Genomic DNA, 18,892 nt, shown 5'->3' with positions numbered 1-18,892 from the left:
AAAAGAAGTATTCCTATATTCACCATATTTTGTACGTTTTGTAGGAGTTAACAAGGTTAATTACAATGAAAGCTTATTTTTTTAAATCAACTATAAATTTATTAATAATCAAATAAAGCTGTAAAAACTATAAAGTATAAAAAGCGTGGATATTTATTAAATTTAATTCCTTCACAAATATTTACGAGATATTATTTTTTCAGTGTAAACATACAGTTTTAATAAGCCTTCCTAATCATCAAGCACACACTTCGGTTAATAGTATAGATTGTGATATATGCGTTTGTTTCCCGGGTATCGAGGTAATTAGGGTGGTAGGGTTAAGGGTTGTTCTAATATGCAACATAGAAGCTGAACGACGAAAGCTGAGGTGTCCCGAATGGAAAACCGATTATAAATATACGAATGGGGCTTCAGAGAGTGTAAAATTACCAGTGTGCGAGCTGCGGAAGCCCCCGTTGCAGGCGCGCCTCCATGCCTTGGCGCGCCCCCGCGCGCATGCGCCCCTTCACAAAACAAACCCCCTTGGCTTGCCTAATATTCCGTTTTCATAATCGCATCGCCGCTAATTAAACACGCAGTTCGTTCGATAATCCATCGCGTCTTTCATTTCGGACCTCTGATACCAGCACTTTTTCGTCTCTGAGAGATTATTGCGGAAGAGGGTTAAAGGGCGATAACTATATGCGGTGCGATAACATGTTGAAGTTAGAATTGGTGTAACCATAACGATTGTAGAGGGTTAAAATATAGTTGCAAACACCTAAAATTGTACCATCGAAATTCTGATGATTAAAGGGAAATCGCTTAGTATTATTTTCTAATATTTTTCTATGATTTTAATTAATTATAATTCCAATTTATAATAATGTATTATAAACTTAGGTCAGAATAGCACAGTCCGTAACACTGAATTTGCAGGTTCGAGCCCTAGCGGCAGCAGACTCGAATTTTTATTTATAAAAATGCGCTATTATTAAAATCAGTCCCAGCTGCAAAGTGACATTTATTGATTATAAATTATATTGCACATAACAATTTATAATTAATAATATATGTCACAGATTCCCAGACCTTAAGTCTGGTGGCTAATAATATTTGTAGATATTTATTATTTCTGATTGACTTATCCAGTTAGTACAGATTTACCTGTAACGCATTGGGCTTCACACCTGTCAGATTGCAACGAAAGATGTAAAAATAATGTTTTTTCAAGCTTGTTTTCTAACCAAAGTAATATGTTCATTGAGCACTGAACATATTATTTTGGCAATCGTTGTTTCAGCAGGTATAAAATGGCACATGACTCAATGAAAATATCAGAAAGTCGCGTTATTTATTGAATAATTAAAGAGATAATACATTAATGTCATTTTAGCGTTTTTTGTTGTTATCATTTCCAATAATTAATAAAATAATAATTATTATTTTGTCCTATAAAAATCTTTGTTGGGGGGGGGGGGGGGCTATTTAGATATTTATTTTGTTATTCATTATGGCCAAAACTTGGTGGCACTCCGGTAACACTGACGTGCTGGCGGCGGAGGGCAGTACATTCTTTTGGTCGACATCGACGGGTAGACAACGGTCGGTGTTGTCTAGTTCACCGTTTATTCGTAAACAACTAAATAACATGTAAACTATGTATATATACTCTCAATAAAATACTACTGCAGTGTCTTAATCTGTGTGTAATTGCCACCCGCCACAATCTATCCATCAAATCATCTTTAAATTTCCTCTATATCAGCACTGTCGAGCTTTTCTTAGTCCGTTGGCCATTTTGCTTTTGAAAACATTTCGGGGAGCAAAAAATCTTGATGTTGGGAGATAAATAAAGGTCACCTTGAACATTTTAGTCCATTTACAAATGCTGGTGGGAGCTAAAAAAGCCCATTTTAAAAACATGAATTGGTTCATGGGCCGCAAGTTTTACAGCACTGCTTTACATACATTTTAGATTTCAAATCTTCTTCTTCGGCGAAAATTTCTTATAATTTGGCAGAGGTATTTTAACCAAAAATTTTACTTCACTTAACCATTTATCTGTGATTCAATACGATACGTTGGTTCGTAATGTTAATAATGTCCGATATTTCAGCAAAGAGTACTACTTCGTGTAAGAGTCGTACTTGCATTTTTATCATAGTACATTTTAGTCTGCAACTTCAGAAACTAAATCGTACCTAAATTTGGGCAAGGTTTTATGTATTTTTATTTACATTAATTTGTTAGTAAATTTACTAGTTTTTGTTTGCTTTGGCAAATTTGTTAGTGAATCTGGCACCGGAGTAGACGATGCATTGCAAACATCTACCATCACATTTTTCTCAATTTGTTTTATTTTTTGTGTTCAAAACATGCATATAGTTATTAAACGCAAGAACGCATGACGGAAAGCGCGCGCGTGTATGAGATCCTCGTGAAGTCGCATAAGAGTGTGGAACGAAATCGAAGGTATTGATGTGGAAGACGCGTGGTTTCAACAACTTGCCACACCTCAGGTGCCACTTTGGATGCTTTTCGTGAAATTTTCCTAGGTCGTATTATTTTACGTTTTGGTGCCGTCATCTGGACGCCAAGATCATGCGATTTAATGCTGTTGGGGTTACGCTAAGAACCGTATCTACGTCGATAAACCTTAAACGTTGGAATACCTAAAAACTAACATCCACCAAGTTATGGTAAATATTAAAAAAAATTAAAGATTTAGATATTAAGCAATAACTAAATATTTTTAATATTTGAAAATATATTTCCATAGCTGCACAAATATAACGGTGCTACGGCCAAAAATCAAATACGCGCATCACCCTGCTAATCTGTCATTGGCCGGCTGATTCAGCCGGCGTCGGTTGCTTCTTTTGATTTCAACAAAAATGTTCCGCTCTTTGTGCTTGCTGTTCTCGCTGCTGGCTTTGGCCACCTGCGACAGTTTTCAGCTTGGCAGGTATCATATTTTTTAATTATTTCAACGCAACAATGTAGTCGACAATTTTCTAAGGATTCCTAAATGCGTCATTTCAATCGCCAACTAATCGTTGACCCCTCATTTCAGAGTGCCGTTATACAAAGTCAACTCTGCGAGACGCACCCTACAGGAGGTCGGAACGGAGGTCAAACAAATCAGGCTGAGGTATTCCAACGGCTACGCAGAACCCATCCCTGAACCTTTGTCGAACTACCTTGATGTGAGTTTTTTTTTACCATTTTCATTTTGAATTGATTCTACCACACTTCACATGGGTCGAAAGATAATATAAGTAAAAATTGTAAAACATGCTCGCAGTTATAATATACTTAATATTTAAATACTGTAATTATTATTTCAGGGATAATTACGTTTTTATCTAAGATATATTGGTAAATTTTTGCAAAAAAAGCATTTAACGCCTTAATTGTGAAACATAATTATTATTATTCATATTTTAATACACTTGTTTGTCATATACGTGTTTGAGTTTTTATTTATATTTTTATTGTTGAGTGAGTGACTTAAGGTCATGATAAACACGATATAAAAAGGTCAATATGTTCATAAATGTTTATTTCTATTTCAGGCTCAATATTATGGAGCAATCTCAATTGGTACACCTCCTCAAAGTTTTAAGGTCGTGTTCGATACTGGATCGTCGAACTTGTGGATTCCGTCAAAGAAGTGTCATTATACAAATATAGCTTGTTGTACGTATTTAATGAATTTGTGCCACAATGTTCTCTAATTCCAACAAATCATTTTCTTGGAAGACAGTCGCAAGTATTTTTGAGTTGTGATGTGTTTTTAGCTTGACAATCAATTAAACAAATCCCTTATTTTGAGTTTGTTATTGCAAGTGATGATAAAAAGATTTGACTGCAGAAAAAATATAGTTAGGAAAGACTCGCAATTCAAAAACAATCATTGTGAGATTTTTATATGAAGCAACGGAAATAGTTTTGTTGTCTTTCTTTCAATGTATGGTGTCACTTAATATTATATTTTTTAACCTGATATTAGATTAATGCAATCTTTATTTTGAGTTCGTAGCTGCATGAATGATATAGTTTGTAAGATCGTTAAACAAATGTAAGACAAATTAAAAATACTCATTTTTTATATGAAACAACAAGAAATCAATATGTTATTCATATTAATAATATCTTCATGCAAGTAATTTACTTTAAATATCAACCAACTTCTAAATGTATGTTAGCATTGACAACATTTTTTTTTTCTAACGCTTGATGCATATTATCTTTTATATATTATATATAGCTATCACTAAATTTGTCTTCTGAGTTTAGTTTATAATGTAGTTTTATACTGAAAAAATGGAACTAGGGATTATATTATTATTATTATATCATTGTCTATTTAAGCAATAAAACTTTGAATTTCGACTGCTGATTTGATACATGTTTTTCAATTTTGCAGTGTTACACAACAAATACGATAGTACAAAGTCTTCTACGTTCGTGAAGAATGGAACTGATTTTGCAATTCAATATGGTTCGGGCAGTCTATCTGGATTCCTATCGACCGATGTCGTCGACGTCAGTTTTTGATTATTTTAAACATCCGCTCCCTTCATTGCTTCTTACAATATGTATTTTTGCAGGTCGGAGGTCTTAAAGTTCCGGACCAAACGTTCGCCGAAGCCATGAGCGAACCAGGATTGGCTTTCGTTGCCGCCAAATTTGATGGCATTTTAGGAATGGCATACAATACTATATCTGTCGACGGAGTGCCGCCATTGTTTTACAATCTTATGAAACAGGGTGTCATGCATGCAAACGTGTTTTCGTTCTATTTGAGCAGGTGCTTTTTATTATTTATAAAATAAATAAATTTAAACGCATTTTAACACCGACTCGCTTTCAGAGATCCAAGTGCTCCAGTTGGAGGTGAAATTATCTTCGGAGGCTCAGATCCTAAATATTACAAAGGAGATTTCACTTACGTCGATGTCGACAAACAAGCGTATTGGCAATTCAAGATGGATGGAGTTACAGTTGGAGATAAAAAATTCTGCTCTGGAGTACGTATGGATTAATTAAAAAAAAATATATATGATCTAAACATACATTTTTTGAAGGGATGTGAAGCCATCGCCGATACTGGAACTTCTCTCATCGCTGGTCCCGTTAAAGAGATTGAATCAATTAACAAAGCGATAGGTGCTACTCCAATCATGGCCGGAGAATATATGGTCGATTGCAATCTCATCCCTAAACTGCCAGAAATAACATTTACAGTCGGTGGTAAAGATTTCACTTTGACGGGAATGGATTACGTGTTGAGGGTAAGTGATTGTTTTTTTATTGGAATTGATCTTAGAATTGAAGGTTGTTTTATTTTATAGGTGGCTCAATTCGGTAAGACTGTGTGCCTTTCTGGATTTATGGGAATTGATATTCCGCCGCCGAATGGCCCAATTTGGATTCTCGGTGATGTTTTTATTGGAAAATATTATACTGAATTCGATATGGATAACAATAGGATAGGTTTCGCTGAAGCCGTTTAAGTCTTTTATGATTTTTACTACAAACCTAATAAACCAAAAATAAAAGTAACCTGATCATTTTAATTCTGTAGCACTTTATGGTAATATAATTAATCAATAATGTGTACCATGGATTGTATTTCCTATTCTTTTAAGTTTTCATGAACAAAATAAATAAATTGTATAATTATTATTCTTGTTATTTATCAAACGATAATTTCCTATCAAGATTAAATTTTAAGATGTGTCAGTATAAAAGTAAAATAAAAGGACTATAATAAAAATGTCTATTACATTCCATGTTTATTAATAACTATTACAATCATAATAAACATTAAGATCTGAGGCTCTGCGACAAACGTACGATTTGCACAAAACTATCTTTCTCAAGTTATAAATATTTATGACTAAATTGTAAAAATTGATGCACGTAGCATGCTTTCTTTTGATTCTGAGCAGAAATAAGATAAAAATATATAAATTAAATTTTCTCTTTAACTAAATTAAATAATTACACTTCTCATTATATACAAAATTATAACAATAATCCAGAAAGTTTAAATTATTTACCATATACATACATGTGTTCGTACATAAAATTATGTAGATACATTCGACTGAATGTATGAAAAAGTTGCATCAGCGGAAATACTCTAGTTCATCGAAAAACAACCACACAAATTTCACAATGTAACATATCCGCACTAGCAATAAATTACGCATTAAAAACATTTTCACACATACGCTATTTTACTGTTAATAATTTTTTCCTAAACTTTTTCACGTACGCCTCTATCAGTGCGTGTATTTTAGCGGGATTTATTTCGCCGCTGCGATTGTGACATATCTGCAAATATATGGAACGGTTATTAAACGTTTCAAAGCTAAACGCAGAATAGATCGAATAAGGAAATTATAATTACTTTTGGAACAGCCCTCCTTAGAATCTCTTTGTATTCCTCTTTGCTGATGTGCTTTCTGGCGTAATGCGGTTTAAGTACCACTTTTACTTCTTCGACGACTCGTTCTTGTCGATTGAGTTTTTTCAAATACTGCAAAAATGCAATGTAAAATGCATAACAGAAAAATGCATGCGAAAACAATATTATAAAACAATGAAAATATATGTCTGAATCATTTACATTTATGGCCCGTTATTCTAATTTTAACTGAAGTATCAAACTGCATATTTGAAACAATGTAAAATAAATACATAGGGAGGCACTATATTTAAGACCGCTAACTCAACGAATGACTGATAGAACTTGATTCAATCATTTCCATTAATAATTATATGTATTAATTTTATATTGTCTTAGCATTACTCAACAAACACTAAATAAGTGTTCAACTGTATATATAAAATGCTTTTGGGAGAAATATAGAATAGAAATAATTGGGCATTAGAAAGAAGAGCTAATTTTCGTATATGAATATGACCCATCATTGTTGCGAAATTTCATTAACTATTTTCATTTCCATCTCACATCAATGGTCTCAAAAGTGGGGTATGCAAAGTGTCAATTACGCAATCGTAAACATAAAATAAACGGAATTGATCAGATACTCGTAAAAGAGTTGACAGCAAAATTTGATTTATTTTATCAATATATGTATATATTCAAGGGTATGCATTATTTTTTTTGTCTTAGGGGTATTACTGTCTTATATAACATACATGTGAATTTTGTATAAAGGAATGGAAGTGTCATTGATTCTTCGATTCCATTAAAATATAAGAAAACCAGAGAATTAGCAGACAAAAGCATTCAAATTCAAGGCAAATAAAGGTGCCACAAATAAATATTAACACTGGATTTACGGAATCCGTCAAATTGACTGGTTTCAGTATTTTTTCTGGTTTTTATATTTGAGCAATGAAAATATAACACTACTTTTATTTTGGGAAACTTATTTTTGAAGATTTGCTTACTATATACTTATTTTTAAATACACACAACAAATTGACGGGTATATACCCATAAGTATAGTGTTCAAAGTTTTTCTTGATATCAGTACATAAAATTATAGGATAGGATATAAATGCAAACGTGACAGGACTTATAGCTTTGTTTAAATTATAGAAAATTAATAAAGTATAAGAAAACAACAGTTTGAAATAGTAGTGACACAATTTACAAAGCAAGCATTATTCTTCGAATATGAATGCTTACTTTGGCCTTCACCTGCATTTCAACTGCTGAACTGGGTAATTCCTCTAATATTTTTAAACTGACCTCATCTACTTTGTAGTTGCTGCTGGACATTTCTGCAATAAAAAAATAATTTCCAACCGTAAATACACATTCAGATCTTGTCGTTAAGCAAATAGAAAAATAAATACTTTTAGGTTTCTTGATTTGTTGCACTGTGACCTTTGTTTTGCCTTTTGTAGCAGGTTTCATGTTGAATATATTTTCGAACGGATCGTACTTTGCGGTTACTTTTTGCGGTTGATAACCGACCACTGGCGGAACAGCGGCGGTATGTTTTCCATTGTCAGCCGGTGGTTCGAACAGGTCGCCGAAATCGCTGGATCCGGGAGAATAAGGCGAATCCATATCCATCTCTACGTTTATCACCTCGCTGCCGTTCTGACCTGGCTTGTTTTGATTCTTGGGTGGCATCTTTTGAGCTCTCGGTTGAGGAAGCGGCTTTATGGTCGGCAGCGGTAATTTGGTAATGATGTTCTTCGATAGAATCGGTTTGATTGGAGTCGATTTGATAGGAGACGGTTTGTTCATGAACATCTTGGGCGGTTGGGTTTTTAAAGGGCTCGATTTCGTTGGCGATGGCAACGTTATCTTCTGAGGGAGTGCAGGAGCATTTCTTTGCGGCGACGCCCCCATCGTGTACACTCCGATTCTAGGCACAGGATTGAGATAGACGGGCGTCGAAGTCACCACTGTAGGTGTTACTGTAGAATAAATCAGTTTCGGCGAACTCGGCTTTACAACAGCCGCAAAAGTCGATTGTGATACTTTGTTTATGCCTAACACCGCATTGATCTTATCCGGAGACTGAAGCGCTGCCGGGACCATGGGTGGAAATATATCGTTATCGGTCGATTTAATATTGTCAAATAATTGATCACCGAATATCTGTTGCATTGAAGTCATAGGCGAATTCGCTCTAGTCGATTTGAGCAACGCCATGACTTTTTCTGTCGGACTGAGCGGCTTGGCTTGGATAACATCATCGGCGGACAAATTTGACTTTTGTGCTGCTTCGAGTGACATGCTCGGTATATTGTTTATTTCTTCTAGTCGGTTTTCTATGAGTTTTTCAATTTCTAGAGCGGGTTCAGGAGAAGCTACTCTTTCAGGTGTAGGTGTGCCAGATTTAGTAGGTTCGAATGGATCATAAGCATCCGGACTGCTGGGGGGTGAGTTCGGAGGATCCGGAGGGGTATTAGGTCCTTTATGTATCGTTTCGTTTGATCTATTCTGTTGTTCTTCTGTTGCAGCGGCTTCTGGATTTTCGGCAGTCTCGTCCTCTTCTTCATGCAACGGATTAACAGCTCTCAGTTGAGTATTAGATTTACTAACTATGGTAAATTTGATAGACGGTTCCGGTGGCGTTTTCGGCCCAGCGGGTACTACGTAAGTAGCTTCCCTGCTCGGACTGCTAGGTAAAGATTGAATCTCAGCTTGCGGGAATTCAGTTTCCACCAATTTGTTGGTATTGTTTTCCTGTCTTACGCTTATAACTTCCTCTTCTTTTTCTTCAGTATCACTATCGCTTAGGACGATCACAGCCTTAGGTGAAGGAGTTAACTCTTTGAACGGAGATTTGTCCAAATCAATTATTGCTACAGGTTTCTTATTTTCTATTTCTCTTGTTCGTTTTTCTTTCTCCAAACGCCTCTTCTTTATCTTCTCTCTGTTCTTATCTTTTTTCTGTTTGGCGGCAGTTTCCGCTTTGCGCTTTTTCTTCTTAGGCATAATCTCCGTTGTCATCATGGATGGAATATGGTTGGTATCTTTGTTCTTATTGAAACTGAGACTGACTAAAATATTATTTCCTGAGGTAAAGACTTCTTTCGACGGTCCGAGATCTTTGGATTGATGTTTTAATACTCTATCAGATGCTTTATTTCGCTTATTCGATTTTTTCTTCTTGTCTTTTTTCTTAGTTTTTTCTTTTGTAGTCAATATGACTCTTAGGTTTCTTGGCTCTGGTGATTTCTCCATTGGTGGCGGAGTCCATCCGGGGGACACATGCGCTGGACTCATAGACTGAGATCCGGAAGTCCAATCTTGGAACAGTGGCGATTTTTCAGGCACCTGCCATTGAGGATGGTGTAAGCGTTCTCTCGACATTGATCTCGAAAGACGTATCGGACTGTAACTTTGCAATCGCTTCCTTTTCAACTTATGTTTTATCGGTGATTTAGATTTGTGAATACTGCTGTTGCTTCTGTTACGCTTTGTTTTACGCACCTTCTTTAGTTTCGGAGATCTAGACCGGTTCCTAGATATCGATCTCCTCGATAGACGTCTTCTTATGGGTGACTTATTTCTTTGGACCATTCTTGGACTAACTCTTCGACTACGAGAAACAGATCTTTTGAATCGTTTGTTTCTTGTTCTAGATATTGATCTTCTTGTATGTAAAGATTTTGACCGTCTTATTCTCGGTGAAATTGATCGTCTCATTCTCGGTGAGATAGATCGTCTTATTCTTGGCGAGATAGAACGTCTATGCCGCAGTAAAGGCGATCGGTTCCTGGGAGATGCAGATCTCCTTCTCGGTGAAATTGATTTTCTCACTTTTGGCGAAACAGATCTTCGTTTCGGCGAGGGTGATCTCTTATTTCTCGGTGATGGTGATCTCTTATTTCTCGGTGAAGGTGATCTCTTATTGCGCAGAGAAGGTGATTTGCGATTGTTCGATAAAGACCTCCGACCTCTCGATATAGATCTTTTGCGTCTCGAGTCATCAGATCTCTTCGTTGCTTGTTTTTGTGGAGATTTGGGAGGAATGCTTTTTGAACGAGATCTGTTCGTTCTCGACAAAGAACGTCTCTTTGTGATTGATAAAGACCGTTTTTTCGAAATTGACGGAGATCGCCTTTTCGAGACTGAAGGAGAACGTTTTTTCGACGCTGATGGGGAACGCCTTTTCGAGACTGATCTATGACTGCGAGACGGAGATCTCGATGCAGTTCTTCTCTTTGATAATGAACTTCTATACCTGCCGGGTGAATTTGCCCGCGAATCAGGACTGTTCGGTCTCGATTTATCACGACCAAAAGCATCTTTCAATCGTCTACTTCTGTCTGAAATTATATTTCGTACGTCATAACGCTCCATGTCCTTCCTCTTCTCTCTTTTTTTATCTTTGAGTTTTCTTTCTTTATTCTCTTTATCGGTAGATTTACTTCGTCGTCTGTCTCTGCCCTTTTTATTTTTATCTTCACGATCTCTGTAATTCCGTTCTTTGCCGCTTTTTGTAAGTTTTTTGAACGACATATCTTCTTCCTTCTTACTTTTGCTTTTTACGCTTTTCTCCTTATCATCCTTATCGATTTTCTTTTCTTTTCTCTTTTTCTTCTTGTCGTCATCGCTGATTTTTTCTTCAGTCTTTTCCAACAACTCTTTAACTTTTGCTTTGATTTTCTGCTTATTTTTTTCAATTATTTCACCTTCTTCGCATTCTCCAGGTTGTTCGCGAGCTTCGCGAATTAGTATTTCTGTATTTCCTCTATCAGAGTTTAACGAATGATTGTTATGTTCCGAAAATAGCTCATTTCCTTCATCCTCAGATATTAGCTCAGTGTCTAATCCTTCGATGCCACTGTTAGCCTTTTCGTCTTCTATAGAAGTATCTTTAGATTTGTTAGATTTATTTTCGTCAAGACAAGGCGTGTAGCTTCTTTCGTCTTCAGCATCACTAATGGATTCTGTGAATTTATCAGATTCCCTTTGCAATGCAATATCATGCTGTGGTAACTTAACTCTTTCGATTTGATTAGTGATATAGGCGTCGTCAATTTTAATATCGTTTTCTGAAGTCGAAGAACACTGCGGTACATCGTCATTTTTAATTTCCTTATTTTCGCTATCCATTATACGTTTCTTTATTCCCAAGTTGGATGATAGATTTATTTTTATAACATTTCTTTTGGGTATGAATTTTGATTTTACAACCAGCTGCGGTTTGGACAGAGAAATTTCGCTTTCAATAATAGTTTTGATTTCTTCGTCGTTTTGTATCGTTTGATCAATATCTTCCTTAGCTTCGAATGAACTCGATGGCTCGTTAATAATTTCGTCAATATTTGAGTTTATATCATTTTCTACGTCATCTTCTTGTACTAAATCTTCATGGTCGTCATTGATCTGTTGTTTAATCTCATTTTCGATTGATTCTTTCTTATTTTTGACAATATCCATGCTAGTAGACGAATAAATAGAAAAATTTGGACATTCACTATCGCTCTCGTTTTCGTCTTTGTCACTAGAAAGCTTTAAAAAGTCGCGATGTTCGATTAAAACTTGTTGAACGGCATCATCTAAAATTTCGGACGAAACTTCAACTTGTCGCTCAGTCTCTTGGACGGCTGCAGGACTGAAAGTTTCGGATTCGTACGGCGTTGTTGGACGCGGTGGACTTACAATAGTTATTTTATGTTGTACGTTGACAGGTTTCGACGATCCATCTTCTGAACTGGAATCGTCGATAGTAGGTTCAGTGGGATCATATTTATCACCATCGGTAGTTATTTTCGAATCGTCGTTTTCGTCATCTGATAGTGTTGGTTTCTGAAATCGTATGATCGAAGGTTGAGGTGGAACATTTCCTTGAGACGATTCATTAGTAACTTCATAGTTGCCGAACTGCCTGTTACTGGAAAAACTATCCGAGCTGACAGCATCCGCGTTAAAATTAGAATCTGAATTATTTTCAACGGCAGTGGACACGTGAGAGTTGTTTTCGTCAGTTTCAGGATAATTTTCTGAAGGATGTTGTTCATTATACGGCTGTGACATATCTGAATAGTTCTGAGGTTGCCATTGAGGGACTCCTCGTGGACGTTGCGAAACTTGAGGGGAAAATCTTTGAAAGCCTCCTCTTCCGCGATTGTTAGCATTCAGTCTCTGTTGTGGAGATCGATCGCGAAAATTAGAAAACTCTCGTTGATTTCTCGCATTGTTATTAGGCCACGTGTTTCCTGGGCTGTAATACGAATTGCTTTGAGAAGAGAAACTCTCATTGTTGTAGTTGTTGTTTTCGCGGTAGTTTCCTGGTCCGGCTGATTGATAATTTCCACTGTTGTTGTATGCACGACTGTTTCTATTTTGATTTCCACCACCTTGATAATCATTACGTCCACCTCTCCAATTGCCTCCTCCTCTTCCTGTTCCCCCATAAGCGGGCGTCTCTTTCGCTAAAGAACTCGAATCAGATGCGAGGACATTGACTTTCTCTTGTTTTTCTATTATTACATTATCTTTGCGTTCAATATGTTTAGGGGTTTCTATGATTAATGATCCGTCTCCTTTTACACTGAGTGACGTGCTCTTGGAATGCAATAAGGTCTGAGATTCCATAATGCTCGATAGTAAATCTGGGGGTGACGACGCATAGGTTGGTGAAGTTATAGCAATAGCCTTACGTCGCGCCTGTAATTAAAAATACAATTAATATTCCAATTTATGTATATAATTCAGTATGCAAGCTTTTAGTATAAGTAACCTGTCTATGAGCGTCTATAATAGCAGATGTGCGAAATCTAGGAGCAACTGCGACAGCTGCTCTTCCACCGCCCATCGAATAGCCGTAATCCTCATCGTCAGAAACAAAATCCAGTTCATTACCATCGCTGAACAGTTTCAACTGCGGCACGACTATATTGGAGAGACCGGGTTCTCGAGAAGACATCGAAGAACCGATAATAGTTTTGAAAAGTTCTTTCAGACGCCCTTTAACCGAGGAGCGTACTAACGTTCTACGTGCAGCAGTACGAGTTCTCCCTTTTGCCTAAAAATAAATTTAATTATTTATTAAAATTATTAAAATATACAATTAAATGTTATTTTATTCTTGGATTTCCAACCTTTTTTTTTCTTCGTTTTTTTGTAACGCGTTTAGTTTTGCTCGGAAATTTCTCCCCATCGCGAATTTCATATTCGATCACGGTATTCTTAGTCCTTCGCTTTCTTCTACGCGCGGCTGCCCGTTTTTTCCTCGCGACTCTGCCACCAGCAGACTGCCTAGCGCCTCTCGTGGAGGTGGGTCGATTGCCGTTCGGTTGCGTAGACGTAGAAGGCGCAGTCGAGCTACTGCCGGCAGCAGATGCGCTACTGCCTGGATTCGACTGTTGTCCTTGAGGCACACTATTCGACGCTCGAGAGTGAGCCGAAAAAATAATACCAATTCGTTGGGTTGTGCACATTGGACAGAACCAATCTTCCACGGGAATCTGAAACGAACGAAGGATATATTAAAAGTCCAAGATAATAATGCAATATGGTCTGGTACCTCATGGAGCGGAGGATTTAAGCATTCCATATGATAACCGAGATCGCACATATCGCAAAGTAACATAGTCTCCTCCGAATCTGAGAGCTGGCAGATCTTAAAAACAAAATGATTATTTTATAGAAATAATCAGTCTTGGACTTTTTGTTTTGTAAATCTTCAGAAACTTACTTCGCATATTGTGACACGCTCTTCAATTTCAAACTCTACGATGGAGAACCTGTCATCGTCGGACGACCTGCGGCGAGGTTTGACTGCCACAGTTTTGATTACTTTGCCGCCCACTTTCTTCCTGACTTGGACGGAGACAAACTCCTTCCTGTCGACTGGACAAGTGTTGACATGGCTCGACCATTCCAAAAGGCAGTCAGCGCAGAAGGAGTGTGCGCATGCGTCGGGGGTTCCGATCTCCCTCTTGGACAGCTTCAAGAGACATATGGGACATTTGTCCGATTCTCCGTCAGAACTGTCCGATTGCCAGTCTTGAGCAGTTGAGATTTTGAGCTCCGGAGTCGGCTGTTTGGCCGCTTCTTCGTCTGTCGTCCATCCGGATTCGTCTGATTCGAGGCGCCTGCATCTACGCGAAGTCGAGGGGAGTCCAACGATGCTATCGCTACCGTCATCGTTATCTTCCGAAGAAGTTCCAGAAGATGTACTAATCTGTTCGAGCTGCAATGAGAAGAAATTACATGTTTATTTTTTTTAATAAAAATCTTATTTGCAAAAAAGAACTGATAAAATCACTCAAAATGAAAACTCATATAGATGTAATGTATACAAATGTTTCGAATTTCTTCTTTAAAAAATACTTTGAGAGTCAGCAACAATTAATTGTAGATGACTTTCTTCTTACTTTTAATACTGTTATTAGCGAGAGAAAAAACAATCAGTACTGGTATTGTTATTTTAATTAATCGACTGAGAAAATAATCCAACCACCGCTCGCATGATTCACCATGTTTATTGATTAGCAAAACTAAGGCATTCGAATACCCTGGTAACTATTGTTTTAAATATATTAAATATTTTAATTAAAATATAAATAAATTAAAAATATTTTCAATAATACAAGTGCCAAATCTTAATTCTTTTGAAACAATAAATCTAGGACATCATCATCTTTGATAAAATATCGTCTTTGAACGACTGCTTCTGAAGGTCTCCCAAATTTTTATATCAGGGCCAAGAGCAAAACTCGCTAATTTATTCCAATAAAATATATCACTGTGGCGACCATTATTTTTGTCAGTTACGATTATCCGAAAGAACCTCATAGAAAGAAGTGCATAGAAAATTGTAAATCTGTTTGTTCAAAATGCGACTTTTTTTATTTTATTTTAATTATTGCACATTTAACACATTGTTGTCAGGTGATTTCGGGCATTGTCTTAAGCCTGGCGCGGGCCATTTTTTAGCAGCCGCGGAATTAATCGGAAACGAAGAATTTCCGCGTTTTTTTTCGGAAACTCGCCATAACTTTTATACTATACAATATAAAATTATGAAATTTTAAACCCAGACTTACCATAAACAGTACTATCAAATGAAGAAGAAACATGGAGGTTGACAGTTTTATATTCACTGGAAACTTGCGTTTATTTTGCACATAAAAGTACTATAAAAATGTATGTAATAAAAAATCGAATTAAACACTAAATAAAACTAAAATATGGCACAATCTGTTTTTATGAATAGTTTTTCAACGTATGATATCTCTAAAAACACGTAGCTCTGTGTAGAGGTATGTCAAAAGATACATAGCTACACTTTTGGTCCAATTATCAATAATCAGATAAATTATCCACACAAAATTCATCGTCAGATTTATTTTTATCGGGTGAAAACATTTCGGGGTGTAAAACTATTTTTAGACAACCGAACGACCGAACATTTACGCGTAACTGTAATGATGTCTTTTTTTTATAACAAGTCACAGATGTCGCAATGACTGTTGCTTGTTATCTACCCCAGGTCAAGTTTCATTGGAATTTGTTTTGTTTTCTCACTCCCAACCATCCCTTCTTTTACATCAGGTAGAAAGTAATTCCTCGAAGTATCTTGAATAGAATTGAACATAATAGAAGATATTTGGGATAACAGGAATTGTTTATAGTTCGTTATTTAATTTTTTGTACGGAATAAAAATTCAATATCAAAATTAGTACAATACATTTGGTGGAAATGTAATAAATGCGACGACGAATAAAATAATGTCTTTACTAAATATCAAAGCAGTGACATCTAGCTGCTGACAACAAAAAAAAATGCAGTTCAAATTACACGGATAAACACGTGAGCCGACTTCTAGCAACAGACTACAAAAAACGGATTTTTACGGGTCCCGCAATCCAGCAGCAGTTCCGCAAAAACGGAAAAATCCGTGTCCCGACAACAATGTGTTAATATTCATTTTAGAATATCGCAATTATATTTATTTTTTATTTCCACTTAAAAGTTACATTAATTAAATTTGAGTTAAAAATGTTTATGTCAATATTATTGAATAAAATAAAATAAACGAACCTTTTAGTCTTAGACAATTTGGCCTAACATGAGAATTTTTGTTTTTAAAAACATTGATTTGTATTTTTTTAAATAAATTAAGTGTGCATTTTAAGAATTTGAAACTTTTTTGTGAACTCTCAATGATGTAAGGTAATAAAAAGCAATAATATTTAGTTGTTAAAACTATAATTATATTTTTCATATTTATTTACTTAAAAGATAAATTATAAGCTTGATGTAAAAATAATATCTGTCAATTATTATCGACTAGTACAACTAATTAGTAACAAAAAAGAATTGCATTATTTTCCAATTAAAAAAAAACAAATTTTGGGCATATTTTTCAAATAAGTTTTTTATTTAAATATAATTACTGAGACTTAGTTATTGGTAATATTTAACACCTATGTTTAGTGACGCATATTCCGTGTACTATTTGGGTAAAAATATGTGAATATAAATGTGTAAATAGTAGAAAGAATTTGGTGTATGCAATAACTGCTTTTGTTTTCACTTAGCCAGCCATCCCTATCATAAAAAGGGGCTGGCAGCTTATTGCTTCTGTTTTGTCTTAATTAATTTTAATTCTCCATTTCATAAAATATTTTTTTAAGTTTTCAAAGGATTTTTGTAGTTTAACTGTAATAGCATTAGTATGTAGGTTAAAGAGAAACGGCCTAAGTATACTTCCCTGAGGTGCACCAGCTGATATTTTACGCGAAATGTATTATTTGGCAAAACAACATAGCTTCGACTCTTCAGGTATGACTGTAAAATGTGGATGATATAATTGGCACTTCCGTATTTTAAAAGTTTATACATTAATCCGTCATGCCATACGGTATCATATGCCATTTCTATATCTAGCAATAAAAAAACAGAACTTTTTTCATATTAAAATTGCCAGATATGTGCTCTGTCAGTCTGTTAAGTCGATGCGTAGTCGAATGATGTTCGCGGAAAGTAAATTGTTGATGAATGAGTTTGTTTTTAAGAGATTTCTCTAATCGCGATATGATTTTTTCGAATAATTTGCTAAAAAGTGCTTTTGCTGATTATACAAGGCACACAAGCCCTCAAGCTCCTTAACCCTTTGACCGCGGATGACACTTATAGATGTCATCACCAAAGGTGTCATGGACCTTTGAGCTTTGCAATATGTTTTTTTGGTATAATTTAAGGTTGGAAAACAGTTGAATTTATTGAAATAATTTGTGGCATAAATAGGTGCTCCTCACACATTAGCAAAGTGCGAAATAACGTTAAAAAACACCAATCACAGGCGAAGGGTTTATTTTAACTTAAATCTTAACATCTATTAGAATATGTAGTCTGCTTGAAATCAGACACCCAAATTGGTTACTTCTGTGCGATGAAGCACATTGTTACAATTCTTATGTACATATGTATAGTTACTAAAGAGACCTAGAACAAGTTTGTACATTGTTTTGACCCATCTTTGCAAAGTCAAACATTGTTAAATTCGCCTCAAATATCTTTCATGCAATCCCGATATTTAGGTTCCACCGCAATTGAGGGATAAAAGTTTAGTGCACCAAATTTCAAAAGTATAAAAAAGCAATCGACAGGAAGGAGTATTGTGTTTCACTATGGCGCCAGGTCGGCTGGGATCTTTTAATTCGGACTAACGTTCATTTAACTTGCCTTGCTCAACTCCCCTAATGGTGAAAAATTAGCAAAACCACTTTGATAAATAATCGATTAAGCTTATTTCTATAGATGTAGGTATCTATATCATGGATATTTTAAAATTAAATGTCAGCACTCATCGGAGTGGCGCGTCAAGTCGTCACGAATACACTTTGACAGTTACAGGTATACGTTAAGCATGAATCACACTAGAAGTTGTAAGCAAACGCTGAATATCGGCAATGCGCTGTCGCGCTGATTGCGTCGTTACATTACAGTAGCCAGGCATTCTCCGCTAGCCGCGCGATCAAAATAAGGCGCACAGCCGACATGGGGCGGAGCGTCCGTTAGCGTAGCGTTTATTATGATCGACTAACCCGGTACCGCTTCCGGCGGGGCGGCTCGACTGAAGAGCCGGACGAGAGCGTGGGCGAGTCCGGCGGCGAGATCACCTGGGGTCGGGCGCGGGGGCGCACGCTCCGCCACCTCGCGGGCGGCCCCGACGCGTCGGACTCGGACTCCGAGCTCATGTCCGCCGCCTAGCCGCCATCTTGTAACTATCCGAGCTACCCCCCTCGCCCCTTCACCGCCGCCCTCCGTCTTTCCAGATTCGACCAGCGACGCCAGACGAGGGACGCGTTCTCTTCTCGACCAAATGTACAATTTAAAAAAAATATTACTATAATTTTAATCTTATTTATTTTATTTTAATAATATGATTTTTTAATTTCAATTATTTTAGGCATTTATGTGTATTAAAAATAACA

At 36.3% G+C, this 18,892-nt stretch overlaps 2 protein-coding genes and 1 long non-coding RNA gene across 5 annotated transcripts; 2 read left to right on the top strand and 1 right to left on the bottom strand.

Moving 5' to 3' along the window:
* Nucleotides 1–2,827: 2,827 nt before the first annotated feature.
* Nucleotides 2,828–5,673, top strand: cathD (cathepsin D). The gene is made up of 8 exons (XM_088201164.1): nt 2,828–2,950; nt 3,059–3,191; nt 3,561–3,684; nt 4,415–4,533; nt 4,599–4,798; nt 4,862–5,018; nt 5,076–5,282; nt 5,343–5,673. Exons 1-8 carry the CDS (start codon nt 2,880–2,882, stop codon nt 5,502–5,504), a joined length of 1,173 nt encoding a protein of 390 aa, XP_088057290.1. The 5' UTR covers nt 2,828–2,879; the 3' UTR covers nt 5,505–5,673.
* Nucleotides 5,674–5,761: 88 nt separating this feature from the next.
* Nucleotides 5,762–18,731, bottom strand: LOC148227130 (uncharacterized). 3 transcript variants are annotated; one of them, XM_088201159.1, is made up of 9 exons: nt 18,503–18,731; nt 14,142–14,639; nt 13,971–14,066; nt 13,546–13,911; nt 13,185–13,469; nt 7,828–13,111; nt 7,658–7,752; nt 6,407–6,535; nt 5,762–6,330 (listed from the first exon to the last, which is right to left on the bottom strand). In XM_088201159.1, exons 1-9 carry the CDS (start codon nt 18,653–18,655, stop codon nt 6,229–6,231), a joined length of 7,008 nt encoding a protein of 2,335 aa, XP_088057285.1. In that variant the 5' UTR covers nt 18,656–18,731; the 3' UTR covers nt 5,762–6,228. The 3 variants fall into 3 exon arrangements, with proteins under 3 accessions (XP_088057285.1, XP_088057286.1, XP_088057287.1); XM_088201160.1 differs by having other exon boundaries at nt 7,670–7,752; XM_088201161.1 differs by having other exon boundaries at nt 7,721–7,752.
* Nucleotides 13,547–14,927, top strand: LOC148227131 (uncharacterized). The gene is made up of 2 exons (XR_015811870.1): nt 13,547–14,786; nt 14,861–14,927. It is a non-coding gene; the product is annotated as an uncharacterized LOC148227131 (long non-coding RNA).
* Nucleotides 18,732–18,892: the final 161 nt, after the last annotated feature.

This window comes from Plectrocnemia conspersa, unplaced genomic scaffold (genome assembly GCF_051122295.1).
Source record: "Plectrocnemia conspersa isolate PC_06_02 unplaced genomic scaffold, ASM5112229v1 ptg000013l, whole genome shotgun sequence".
Taxonomy (NCBI): Eukaryota; Metazoa; Arthropoda; class Insecta; order Trichoptera; family Polycentropodidae; genus Plectrocnemia; species Plectrocnemia conspersa.
This window is presented reverse-complemented; position numbering and strand designations above follow the sequence as displayed.